Source organism: Festucalex cinctus, chromosome 8, assembly GCF_051991245.1.
Source record: "Festucalex cinctus isolate MCC-2025b chromosome 8, RoL_Fcin_1.0, whole genome shotgun sequence".
NCBI lineage: Eukaryota > Metazoa > Chordata > Actinopteri > Syngnathiformes > Syngnathidae > Festucalex > Festucalex cinctus.
In genome coordinates, this window is record NC_135418.1 from 28129733 (window position 1) to 28144453 (window position 14721).

At 39.0% G+C, this 14721-nt stretch overlaps 1 protein-coding gene across 4 annotated transcripts in view; it reads right to left on the reverse strand.

Annotated features, from left to right (window-relative positions):
- cdh22 (cadherin 22) overlaps positions 1-14721 on the reverse strand; it is a 238991-nt gene that overhangs the window by 46069 nt on the left and 178201 nt on the right. For all 4 annotated transcript variants that reach the window (XM_077529529.1, XM_077529533.1, XM_077529532.1 and 1 more), the window contains 2 exons: positions 7499-7618; positions 1356-1523 (listed from right to left, as the gene is read on the reverse strand). In XM_077529529.1, the coding sequence (XP_077385655.1) occupies positions 1356-1523; positions 7499-7618 (288 nt within the window). The remainder of the gene's footprint in view (positions 1-1355; positions 1524-7498; positions 7619-14721) is intronic.

Here is a 14721-nt window from a genome sequence, read left to right on the forward strand (position 1 = left end):
TTATGAATACAGACATAAGAAAAGATGTATGAGGCATATCAGGTTCAATTCGAGCCAGAATGATTCTGCTTCTTGAGCTGTGACAGAAGTAAATGTAAAAAAAAAAAGACAAGAATTATTACTGTGTTAGTGGTAGCTTTTTGCCTGTTAGATGTCATCGTTGTCGTCTATATTTTGTGTCCCACATTGGAGCTGCACTATTATACACAGAGGATGATTCGCTACCATGAGAAGAGTTTGTTTAGGGCTGGAGGGACATTTAATTTGACTGCAGAGGCTAAATTAAAATAAAGCAGCCGAGAGCGGCCGCCTTATTGGCAAAGCTCATCAATAGAACTGTCTGTTATTTCATTATTTCCGTCACTGCACAATGGTGGCGATCACAAATAAAAGGAATTAGAACATTAGCTCAATAAAGTTAGCGTTCCTGGTAAGCCGTAAAATATCCACTTTTGGAGAGCTAAAAATACTGTCGAGCTGCAATTCGAAAGTCATGATCTCAGTTTATGGGAAAAATAAATAAATAAATCAGATGGATAACAAGGATTTGCCATTAAAAAGTGGGTATCTTTTTCTTTAATTGCATGTGTCAACACATTTTTACGAACATTTTTAATCAGAGATGCAAGTAAACTGCAAGCAATTTTTTTGTGCTGATTCTGAATCTGCCCTTGTTTTTTCCTCTTGGTCATTTAATTCAATAATAATAATAATAATAATAATAATAATAACATAGTATTATTTATCAATTAAATATTTTATTTTTTTTCTGTAACCTCTAATCTAAAAATTACAACTAACACATAGTAAGATTTGGATTGCACAAGCTTTAGGTCAAAAAAAAAAAAAAAAAAAAAAAATTCTCCTAAACCTGATATGCTTTAAAAACAAAAAAAAAAGTAAATATATTTTTTAAAATTAATGTCAAAAATAAATTTGCTGTTGACCAGTATTACGCATTTGCATTCCCAAAGTAACTTCAGTTCAGTGCAATTCAGTGATCGGGTAGGACAATAACAACTCGGAAAAATCAATCAATCAATCAATCAATCAATCAATCAATCAATCAATCAGTCAGTCAGTCAGTCAATCAATCAATCATCTTTCTACAATGTGTGCAACAACGTAGAATAATGCACAAAGCAAGAAAAAGCAAAAATGTAGTGTATATATATATATATATACATATAATCTTATTTTCTAGTGACATTGGTCACAGAAACATTGTGAATGTGAGTCTTGTCATTTATTTCAACATCTCCAATTTTCACAGTGAGATTATTTTTGGACTTCTGGGTCTATTTTTCCATTTTTTTTTAAACCTCAGTCAGCAGCTGAACGCGTCGGACACTCACTCTGCGGGAAGCGTGGCGGGTTGTCATTAACGTCCGTGATCACTATGGTCACTGTGGTGGATCCGGAGAGACCGCCCATTTGCCCTGCCATGTCGGTCGCCTTGACGACCAGCTCGTAACGATCCTGCGTCTCGCGGTCCAGATCTGCCACGGCTGTCATTATGATCCCTAATGATAGCCGGATGGGGAGGCCAGAAGAAGAAGAAAAAAAAAAAAAAAAAAAAAGGAAAGAAAAAGAGATAGGGAGAAAGTTCGAGTCAAATGGCAAGCTTGTGCGATAACTTAGTACATTTAGCTATTATTATAATAACTTCCCCATCAACGTCAGGCAAGCAGTCGATTATTTCCCCTCGTCAGATGTGCTGCCTGCTCACGATTGTGTCACATTTGTGCCTGTGTGCAGACATCACTTTTTGACACCGCTGTATGAAAAGGAATAATGTATGCCAGAAGAACGTGGGAACGACCGAGCCACGCTGGGTTAAAAAAAAAAAAAAAAAAAAAAAAAAAAAAAAAAAAAAAATCACAATTTCCAAAGAGCAATTATGGGACACTGAGCAAGTGATAAAAACCACAGCTTGAGCATTAGCAAGCGTAAACGCGCGAGCGCTACGCTTTTATGGAACGTCCTCGTAGTGCAATCAAATGAGCTTAAAAGTGCAACAGGTTAGCTCATGTTGATCCCGAAGGAAATTTTGCAATGTGCCCTCGCAAGAATTTCGCAAATTACACAAATATGCATGCCCTATTTTTCAAGTTGATAACATGAGCATGAGTGTGTTGGACAACTTTTTCCAGATGTAAAGTATTGGCATGGCAAAGTCAAATTCTTCTTTGTTTGTTGTATCCTCCTGACTACCAGCAATTCAAATGTGTCCTCTGTAGTGGACATTTTTAAACCTGGATATCTCTCACCCAGTGCATATGATTGAATTAACTCATTTTGTGTTGTATAGAGGACATTCAGAGCTTTCCAATGATACCAAATGCATAGGGGTGGAGCTTTGCTACCTTTGACTGCATCATAAAAGAAAATGGCTTCCCTCAGTGCAAGCATTTTTTTAGGGAAGAGGAAAAGTAAGTGTAAAATACTTTTTATTCAAAATATTTAGGCTTTAAATGTTGATAGCATGTGTTCTATAAGACTCTTAACACATTCATTGCCAGACCAGCAAAAAAAAAAAAAAAAAAGCATCATTTGACGTCTTTTTCCGTAAATGGCAGTGAATGAGTTAAGAACACATGAAAGTGTTGTTTGAATTATTTTAACTGTATTTGAGCCGAGCATTTAAGTTTAAAAAAATGTCCTCTGTAGTGGACACATCATAGCATAAAAATAAAAACTTTTTTTTTCTTCAAAAATTTGTTTTTCAGTATTTCAGTTACTTCACAAAGATTGGGGAGTATCAAAAATAAACGTGATTGGACAATATTTCTTTTTCCTGGTTGTCAGGAGGATATACTGAAGACATTGATCTGACACGCGACAAACATGCTGCGCTCATTTGAGGGTCATTCTCATTATTTTTTCTTTTTTTTTCCTTCTTTTTTTCAGAGCAGGGTCATTCTCATTAAATGCTCTTTAGTTATTGACGTGTTTTAGAAAAATTCTTGGACTGCTCTCACAAGTGTTCATTTTCAAACCCACAGATTCTGTTCAAAATCACTTATGTGTGTACCAGACTTGAGAAAATCGTTCTTGTCCTTCATACCTTTCGTCTTTTCGAGCCAATGGAAAGTTCTGCTTATGTTTAAAAATAAAATAATAATTTCAACTATTGAAGCTGAAGAAGCCTGGCGAGTGCGTTGTCCTTCTTGGAAGAAAGGAGATCTTCTCCTCGCTGACCCTCGCAAGCACGAGCGCCCCAGCTGATTTACTTTGCACTAGTAATCTAATTCCTGTCCTCGCCTGGGGATTATCCACATCAGAATCTATTGATGCATTTCCCCGGTTTTAGTGCGCCGTCTCGCTTCCCCGAGGGGGCCGCAACCGCGCTGTGTTGGGAATACAACAACTCAATGATTCAAGTCACACTTAGCCCTTGACCGTGTCCTTATGAGCGGCCCAAATGCAGTACATGCGGCAATGCGGTGAAGGAGATGACATGCCCCGCCCCCCCCCGCTGCATTCATCAAATGCCAGAGGGGATGCCTCGAAATCCGCGCGGAATCCAAGTTGAAGCCCTGATCAACATAACGGCGGCGCAACTTCATGCAGATGAGGCTTTTATTCATGGAAGCAAGTCAGTTTAGCATGTGTGATCCACATTCCGATGCGTGCTGCGCCGTTGAAATATTCTCCCAATTTTACCGGTTGTGACCGCGCACACCAACTGTGAAATAAAGCCCCAGTATGCATAATATTAATTTGATATAAAAGACACGGAAGACATTCTAATCTTTTTTTTTTTGTCTTTCCCCTTTCCGCTCGGTAGACAAAAGAAAAATGACTCTGATTGCGGTTTTGAAAATCACTTGCCCTGAATTTTACGTGAGATGCGAAGCAGGGGGGGGGGGGGGGGGTCCAACATGCGGATTTGGCGTGGCTTGTGGGTCATCGAGTCAATCAGGAACAGGGGTCTTTGGTTTAGAATGTCCGCGTAAGAAGTTACGACCATACTTGACTGTTTTAACTCATACGATTTTTGTTTTTTTAAGTGTCCCAAAGACGTATTTATACGTTTTGTTTTTCTCATGCTAGAGCATACCGAAGGCTTTGTTGCAGCCTCTCAACTGCTAAGAACGGTTGCAGAAATGGTAGTTATTACACAAACAGCCAGAAGGTGGCAGCAGAGCAAAGGAGATCAACCAGGGCCATCTAGAAAAAAAAGCTCAATTACTTAGCTCTCTTCTAATGCTAATTGCTGCAAAACGGAAACAGATAGAAACATACTTTTTTTTTTCCTGATGAAAGAAGAGACTTCAATCTTTCTTTTCTTTTATAGCAATTGAACACAATATTCTGTGGGCCTTGCAAAATCAGTCAAAACCCAGTAAAACAGCCGGGAGCGAACGGGATTGCGAAATGTGAAAATGGCGGCGAGTGAATGAGTTAAATTAATGGCCAATAAGTGTTTTCTTCAAAATATTTACTACAATTAAGACTTTACTTTGTATTAGCTAAGGTTATGGTGATGTCAGTGCCGTAGGAATGAAACCGACTTAATCTTGGTGGGAACGATTCCACCTGACCAAAAACTTGTGGACTAATTTTCTTCAAGTTGTTTGGCTGGGTGATGAAATAACATAAATAAAAGTATTTTTCTCCCCCAAAGTAACCTTTTTATTGCTTAAAGGGTCGACAACCTTAAACATTTCTTGACAATAATATGCTATATGTGACCTCACTAGTCTAAACATGTCATTGTAATTAATATTACATTTGTGGAATATGAGTTCTGCAGCAAAATACGGCCATATTTATCCATCTCAGGGGACGGCCATTTTGCCACTTGCTGTCGAGTGAAAATGACATCACAGTTGCTCAGCTCTGAGGTAACAACCAATCACAGCTCAGCTTCAAAAAACAAGTGAGCTGAATAACTGTGACGTCATTTTCAGGGCTCAGGCAATGACCAATCACCAACACACCTGTTTTCTCAAGCTGATCTGTGATTGGTTGCTACCTGAGACCTGAGCAACTGTGATGTCATTTGTGGCAAAGGAGTGGCAAAATGGCCGCCCCCAGAGATGGACTAAAACAGGTAGATTTTGCTGCTTAACTCATATTCCACACAATATTAACCAAAATACCACATTAAGAACAATACAGCATAGAACATATCCTCGCCAAGAAATTTTTGGGCGGTTGACTTCCCTTCCCTAATTCATGTAAACTAAGAATACCCGACATATAATTTAGAAGCTTTAACATGTAAATCAGTAATAAAGAACACTCATTAAACCACATTCACAAAAAAATGGTAACTCTTCAAATTCAGCTTGACCAGGAAAAAACCAAAACAAAACAAAAAAGCAGCCGATCTGCTGTTGTGTTGTCAATTTAAGAGGAAGCGGCTTGTACGCTCGTTGTGTTGCCCTCCTTCACTCGCGCCTATTAGGCTGGCCGTCCCGCCTGTGAAATGCAGAGTGGGTCGGCCAACAAGAAGCGAGGTCGCGAAGCAGGCGCGGGAATGAACCATCCAGTCGGAAGGTACGTTCCCACCAAGACAGAACCATTTATCATCCAGGCGCTCATGTTGGCCAAATCAAACCGCGAGCCGCGGAAAAGGGAATCGTTAAAACTTGAGTTCTTTTCCCTGAGGAGGGGACGGGGGCGCACTCCAAGGCACCGTGCCGACGCGAAGCGACGACTGGCGGTCAGCTCGTTATATTCCTATAACGCTTAAACCTGTAGAGAAACTGGAGAACATGATATCACCTGGGGATGCTCTTGATATTGAAAATACAGATCAGGTGGATTTTGAAAACTCGAAAATGACACTGGAGACTATGTTTGTCTTGTTTTGGTGGATGCGACTGTAGCATTTGATACAGTGGACCACAGTCTGTTGGCTCCTTTGGAGCACCAAGTGGACATTAGTGGTAGTACTCTAGAGTGGGTTTTGATCCACTTTGGCTGACAGAACTTTCCGTGTCCCGTAATGGCCCCTTATCGTGTGGTGTTCCACAGGGCTCTAATTTGGGGCCCCTGTTGTTTTCATTGTATTTGCTGGTTCCATATTAAGAAAGCATGGCACTTCTTTTGTGTTGTTAATTTATTATTATTATTATTTTATGTACTTATTTACCTACCTACTTATGATATGTTAGTGGTGTCAAAATTAGTGCGTTAATTTTTAGTTAGTTTAAAGTTCCTTTTACACCACTATAATTTTTTACGCACGATTAATGACTGTCCGTTATGTGGAAAGTCTGTACTGGGGAGAATTCCAGTCGAAACACAGCAGTAACGTCCACATCAAAATTTAACAGGAATAAATTGAATAATAATGCATAATGGAGACGGGGGTCAAGCTGTATTTTACAATTTAAAAAATGTGCAGAATTTTCACAAGTTACTTCATATTAAAGATTACATAGATCTTAATATGAAATTAAAAAATGCACCAATATCTTAAAAATCCAATTATGCCATCTAGTGGCAGAAAAATGACCGCAAACACAAATCGATATCACACTTGTTTTGTTTTTTTTACAGTACACTATTTCTTCTTAATTTTAAGTCATTATTTGAATTATTATAAAAATTAGGTAAAAAAAAAATCAGTTCTGTTAACAAGTGTAAGAAAATTTGGAAAAACAATGTTGTACATTTGATTGTACATTTAGAACAGCTAAATTTGTGATTAATTGTGAGTTAACTGTTGAAGTTAATTACAATTAAACATTTTAATCACCTGACACCCCGACCATTTAATTAATTTTGTGTTACCTGTCTTTACTTCAAGACTGATTTTTACTCCATGTACAGAACTTTGTATGCAACAAAAGTTTTTTTTTTTTTTTTTTTTTTTTAAGTGCTTTATAAATAAAGCTGAGTTGAGTTATTGTTAGACACATTTCGCACAAGTCGAGCAAAAACGTACTTCAATAAGTGAGCGTGGAGCGCTTCAAGGAGACAAATTATCAGGACATATGATTTGTTTGCAGTTCCAGAGAAGGTTGCATCCAGGAATAGCCTCAAGTGATGGGCCGCATGCATTTTCATCTTAATACAAACAAATCATTATCTGCTCACATGCAGACGTCTATTATGGCAAACGGCCACACAGTCACTATATTACATTCATTCCTAACCTACCCGTCTTATTTATTTATTTGTTCTAAATGTAATACCCGTGGGGAAAAAAAAAATTAAAATATTACGGTAGATGGGATCATCACCACCACAACCATTGCTACTTACTTCACAGTATGGCTGTAAGGCTTGAGCTGCCAATCTCCCATGATGCTTTGCGCATGCCAGTTAAAAGCTCCGGGGCAAGAAATCAATGATATTCAACTTGTTTGCTCAAATGAATGAAAGTCAGTTGAGTGAAACGTTATAGGGTGCCTTGTTTTGCTCAATTGCTTTTATGTTTTTAGCCACAAAAGGTGATTGGTTGAGGGAATTGCGGCCTGCAATCCGTAAGATGGTTTCAGGTAAAAAAAAAAAAAAAATGCATGGGGTTATTACTTACCTGTGTGCCTTCCCACGGTGAAGAACTTTTCTCCATCCAGGACACTGTAGACCACCCGGGCGCTGCTGCCGTAAGACGGGTCGTCGGCGTCCGACGCCGTGATCTTGAGAACAGACGTTCCTAACGACACAAATTTCAGGTTCACCTTGGACGGAAAGTTTGTGTTAATGTGATTTTTAAGGAAGTCGCGCGTTTCATCACGATGCAGAAACGTTTGCTGATGATTCTAATGATCGTTTTGGCGCGGTGACGCTCCCGATTGTCTTGGCTCACTCATTAGCACAGACGCAGCTCTTCGGGATGAAAGAGAACATAAAGTCAATATTATCATCAACATAAAGTCAAGACGCACGCAGAAGGGCCGCAACATAGCGATTAAAGACGATTACTGGCACTTGGGCGAGGAATGACGACATTTAAACAGCCGCGCGGCAAGACAATCACTTGGTAGTTTTTTTTTTGTGGCTCCAACTCGTCCCATCTGTGGGGCGGCGCGACACAGTATAATCATGTGCACTTCTGCTGCAGCCACTTGGCTTGATGAAGGCACATTTCAGCCTGGAATGGAGCAGTCGAACGTAACTCTTCTCAAAATTGTTGTACCTGTTACAGTGACAAGAAACGTCTTCCTCATTCTTCTTTTTTGGCAATTATTATTATTATTATTTTTTTCCAGTGTTGGGAACTCTGCAAACGCACCCAGTGCTGCCACAGTTACCTTGAAAAAGTAACGGAGTTACTTTTCTAATAACTTGTTTTAAAAAGTAACTCAGTTACTTTAGTGATTACTTGCTTTAAAAAGTAACTTGGTTACTTTTTTGTTTACTTGCTTTAAAAAGTAACACTTATTTTACTGAGTACTTGCTTTAAAAAGTCATTAAGTTAGATCAGAAGTTACTTAAATAATTACATTTAGCAGATACCAACCCACCCTGCTTAAAGCGATACAACACTTATGAATCATTTTCCAGTATAGGATTAGGCATTGTGTACAAAAAATACAAGTGCAAATATCTCTGGCATCTTATTCCCTGAATTTTATTTTAAACCGATTAAGTATCAGATTTGGACGCCATGTTCCCAGTCACGTGATCGTGATGACATATCCCGTGCGTAACCGGAAGCCGTCTTCGTTCATTTCAATGGGAATTTGCTGACGTAATGAGCGAGAAAAAGGCCATCTTTGATCCCAAATACTGCGCCAATTCTGTTGAGAGTAAAGTCCTCAACACGTCCGGTTTCATGTGATTCCGTATGGGGGTGGGATGGTGGGGGGTGGCCGCTCCTAATGTGGGCTAAAGTGTGCTGAACACACGACATGTAGCTTAAGCCTAGCAGAGTACAAGTCACCCGGATTAGATTAGATTGGATTACTGGTAGATTAGATTAGATTAGATTAGATTACCGGTAGATTAGATTAGATTATATTAGATTAGATTAGATCAGATTAAATGTGTTACTGACAATGACGGTAGCAACCGTGGCACGACCAGTACTCTTTTCAACGAGAGCATTTTGAGTTATTATTTGCATGCAGAGTTTGTGACATGAAATTGTTTGGTCTTGTTTTAGCTAAAGATCAACGTTCCAAAGTCGTTCAAGTGAGGCTAAGAAACAATAGCACTTAAATAATGCACGTTTTCGTTTTGGAAAACGAATGCAACAAATTGACGTGAAGATAAGTCTCCTCAAGGACAAAGAGTTGGCCATTGTCTCCGTCACTGTGGGTAATTACTGACAGCTGGTGGTGTCCACCAAAGGTCACCGCTGTAGCCTTTTGCGGAGCCCTGTCACGCCACAGCTCAGCCGCCGAATGGCTGTATGCTAATGGTGCTAATTAGCGCCGAGTGTCAGAGCGCTATTCACTTCCCTGTCATCGTCTTGAGCTCCGAGGGGGGAACTTGATATTGGTGGTGAGTGGAAGGATCCGGATCAGCCGTCACCTATATATTTACTCATGCATCGGATTTTTTATGCGGGGCAGTGGTCATATTTGAGACCCCAGAAATACATTCAAGTTCACCTTGATGCTCGCTTTTGCAAAACCTGGTGAGTTTTCACGCACTTTAAACGCTACATAAAGCGTTATGATGGATAGATAAAAATAAGAACAGCTATGCTCGGCTTTCCATCATCTATCGGTTCAGTTCAGCAAATCGGCTACACGCGTTTGCGGATGCAGCTCGGTGACAAATCATCCAGAAGGTAAATTGTCCGTTGTTTCCGTTATCGCCTGACATATTCCCAGTTCGCTCAAAGCCTCGCATGTGACCACATTGGAAGGAGATAAAGATAGAGTCATTCCCAGTTGAGGTATTTGACGTAGATACCCGTCTTATCGTATTGAAAACATTCGACTGGAGAGACACTTCTTTTTATTATTATTATTATTGGCAACAGACAGGGAGGTTTGTTCATTCTGCCCACCTGCTTGGCCCAACTGCAGTGAGTCCAATAAAAGCATTTCCTTCCACTGGATTAGTCTCTTATCTTAATTTTCCCCAGGTAACAACGCTGGTTCGGGCTACTGGCTGCTTGCACTGTCAGATGGTTTGGAAGAACTATATAAATGCAAATGATTCTTTATTGTGTTTGTATTAAAACACAGAAGTCAGGCGGCAGGTTTGGGACTTGGGTTCTTATTGAAGTTGGATATTTTTCATACCAGTGTTTGCTGCTGTCATGTTAATGTAGATTCTATCGCTGACAGGAAGGGAATCAAATACACGATTCTTTGTACGTACGTAATGCGGATCTACGGTTTATTTACTCTTCGCAGCTAATCGTACTAATCATCAGTACTTTTTTTTTTTTTTTTTGCTGTTTTTAATGAAAATCCTCTCTTTGTTGAATTAATTTGATTAATTGAAAACATGTTTTTTTCATGTTAGTTTTGCAAATTGATATTTGTCATTAGAAGCGATATGAAAATCCAATGAATAAAAAGTATGGTGGATTTATTTGTAAGCAGGATTTAACAAGTTTGAAAAAATGTATATATACACAGAACTGTCTTAGAAAATGAGAATATTGTGATAAAGTCCATTATTTTCTGTCATGCAATTAAATAAGCAAAAATGCCATACATTGTGGATTCATTAGAAATCAACTGAAATATTGCAATCCTTTTACTGTTTTAATATTGCTGATTATGGCATTTTTATTTATTTGAGTTTTCTTGAGCTGTAAGCCATAATTAGCAATATTAAACTAATAAAAGGCTTGCAATATTGCAGTTGATTTGTAATGAATCCAGAATGTATGGCATTTTTGCTCATTTCATTGCATTACAGAAAATAATGGACTTTATCACAATATTACAATTTTCTGAGACAGTCCTGTATAATTCTTTCATTTAAAGACAAAACAACAGAAATGTGAAGCATTACTCATTCATTCGAAACTGCTCACGAAAAACAAAAAAACAAAAATGTCACCGCATCCAAAATACCAACAAAGTCCCATTCAAAATATGAAATGAAAAGAGTCCATCGCCATCCATTCAAAACAAACATAAACAAAGAATCTCCCTTCAAGCTTCTCAAGGCTAGTCTGTAATTTTACTAAAAACTTTCATAGTCAACTGTACTTGAAATTTGGTTGTTTTATTCAGGAATATGATTTAATATATTTTCACCAAATATATACACGTTTGGCACAATACCAAAACGTACGTCCAGCCCAGCAAAGCTTTTTGTGGCCATGTCTGCAGATCAATTATCGTGGGAGGAAAAAAAAAAGAAAAAAAAAGTGATTCTCAGGTTTGCTATTTCATGCGTTTTAGTGAGGCGCAAATGCAAATTTGAAAATAAACTGCTTATTTCGAGCATTTTAGTATAAAATCCCCTTAGGCAACGATTGTTTGAACACAAATAGTCTAACAATTCTGAATGTCTTCTTCATTTGTCAAGAACTGAATTTCCGTCATGACTATAATATACTGCCCCCTTGTGGCCAAGTTGCACACACCAGAAGGAGTCGTAACCAAGAAATTCTGGACTTTCTATTCAAGTATAACTCATCCGAAGGCACCACTCTATCGGTTTTCAAATGTAGGCAGCAAAAATATAGAAAAAATATAGACTCAAGTAAGGTACAAATACCTGAAAAATACATGTAAGTACAGTAAGGAAGTATTTGTGCATTGTTGCTACCTAGCAAGCACTCGGTTTAACGCCCGACTTGGTCGTAATAATAAGCTGCTTCGACACACCTTTTCAGCTCTGCGAGAGCGATGGTTCAATTAGGACGAGGCGCGAAAGCGTGCGAGACGCGGGACTGACAGCTATTTAAAGAGGTGGCCTCGTAAAAAGAGATTTGTGCTCACCTTAGCCTCTCGTCGCCGCGCCGGGACGAGGGGGGGGGGGGGGTTCTTAACGGTCATGCGCGGGAACTACACCGACTGCTGCCCGCCTCGCATTATGGATCATTTAGTAAAGTCGTAAAAGCTGAGGTGTTTTCACATGAAAAGTTATTTCATCACCGCTTCCACCGTGATTCATTCCTCCCCCGTCCACGCAAGCGCCTCGGGAGAGAGAGAGAGAGAGAGCGAGACAGAATGAGGAATAAAGGAGAGGGGAAAAGCTGGCGTGTCATAAAAGCGAATGGGCTGCGTACATTGATCCTTTTGGAGATCTCGATGAGGATTTAGGGAGATGTTTCATCCCTCCTGACAGAGGTTGTAAATCCAATTTTGGTTAGCCTTTGAACTCACGACTTATAATAGATCATATCAGTCTATTATGGTTTATTTGTTTGGCTGACAGCATTTTGCGGCACTGAGATAAATACAACGTTTGTTGTAAAAGGAAACACTTTGTCACGGTATCATGTGGATCTCTAAAAAAAAAAAAAAAAGTATCAGATCTTGATATTATTCACGGTACGGGTGTGAATTGCCTAGTACCTGACGATTCGATCCGTATCACGATTCATAGGTCACAATTCGATACGATACCGATGAATCCCGATACGAATTTAGAAGTCGATTGTTGGGATTTTTTTTCATTAGAATTTAGAAAATACTAATCAGTAAACTTGTAGAGTGTAAGATTTGTATGAAAATGGATTATTTATTGATGCGAAATTTCAGTCTTATACAGGTTGTAATCTGTTTCATGTTTGAACAGCATTAAAATAAAAATATTAAGGCTTAATGTTCTCTTCATATAACATTCTTCCATGCTTAAGGTGTGAATCCTAACCCGAAGTAAGACGTTTTGTTGAATATTTTTCCATTAAAAATGGAAGTTTAAAAATCGATTCAGCCGCCTATTGAAATCCCGATACGAATTTACAAGTCGATTGTTACGATTTTTTTTTTTTACTCAATTTAGAAAACAGCATTCAGTAAACTTGTACATGTACACTGTAAGATTTGTATGAAAATGTATTATTTATTGTTCTCAAATTCAGTGTTATAACTATGAGCCACTGCATTTAATAAACAGTTTGTAAACTTTTTCATGTTGGAACAGCATTGAAATAAAATATGAAGGCTTAAATGTTCCATTAATATAACATTCTTCCATGCTTAAGGTGTGAAAGTTAGACGCTTTGTTGAATATGTTTTCATCAAAAATGGATGTTAAAAAAATCGATTCGGCTGCCTATTGAATATTGCTGTAGTATCGCGATATATTGCCGAATCGATTTTTTTTTAACACCCCTAATTCACGGTCATCAATATGCATGGTGGAACTGTTCGCCTGTTTTCTTGATCCAGGTCTTATACTTTGGCAAACTCCTACTCAGGAACGTGCCTAAATGAACCCCAATCGGAAGCAGGGACAGTAGACAAATGGACGATGCTAAATTGTAAAGCTTTTTTGGCTATGCCAACTACAGTGGGCGGAACCTGGTGACAACATTTGACAATCCCAGAGGAGTATTCGTCATGAAAACGGGGGGTATGAGAGCCGGTTAGTCACGGCGTGCGTATAATTTATAATCATAATGTTTTTCGTATCATTTAAGTTTCACTCAAGACGAGTCACAATTCAGTCATAATTCACTTGATCTTCTTTGTCAAAGTCAAAAAAACGGGATGTCGGTCGGGGTACCAAATTTCAGCACATTTACATTCCGTGTGACGGTAAAGAAGAACACACAATGAACTATAGTCAACACTTGTTAGCATGATTGCACAAAAAATAGTCACATTACTTAGTCGATTCTAAGCTGCACTAAATTACACATTCTGCAACACCGGTACCCCCCCCCCCCCCCCCATCGCTAACGCACGCACTGATTCATGCCACGTGCGGATCGGCTGCAATCAATTACAGCAAAGCAGCAGCAGAGGTTGAGCGCATCGCAGCGTGGACGTCACCGGTCGCCTGCATAAGGACGCTTGACAGAGACTATCGATCGTAAGTCACTGCTGCCTGGACCTGTCTCATCCGTTGTTAGCATGACAGACTGGAGCCATCCTAATGTCGACTGCAGCATTTTGCCCGGGGGTTATCTCGCGGTAGCAGAGCAACACAGGTGTGATTAGGCCTTTAATTTTCACACCACATACAAAAGTGTGAATGTGCTATAGCTCTCTCACAATGACTACATGAAGAAGGAGCTTGGATTCAAACTATGGTTTGATGATAGTGGAGTTCTGAGAAACTCCACATATCGTTCAACTTCACCAGGGTTCTCGTTCTTACACAGAACACAAATGGATGACATGTTTAACTCATTTACTCCCAATAACGTATAAAAACGTTTTTTTTTAAATGTTCTACGTATCCCAAAGACGTATTTATACGTTTTTGTTTTGTTTTGTTTTTTTATGCTAGAGCATACAGAAGGCTTTGATGCAGCCTCACAACTGCAAAGAACGGTTGCAGAAATGGTAGTTATTACACAAACGGCCAGCAGGTGGCAGCAGAGCAAAGGAGATCAACCAGGGCCATGTAGAAAAAAAGCTCAATTATTTACAATTTGAAATAGATTTGTGAAAACTGATGAAACGTAGCTCGCTTCTAATGCTAATTACTGCAAAACGGAAACAGATAGAAACATACTTTTTTTTCCTGATGAAAGAAGAGACTTTAATCTTTCTTTTGATGGGTTCCATGCTTTTATATCCATAGAACACAATATTCTGTGGGCCTTGCAAAATCAGTCAAAATCCAGTAAAACAGCCGGAAGCGAACGGGATTGCTTCTGTGAAAATGGCTAGGAGTGAATGAGTTAAGAGGGGTAGAATTCAAATATCCCAAAATAAA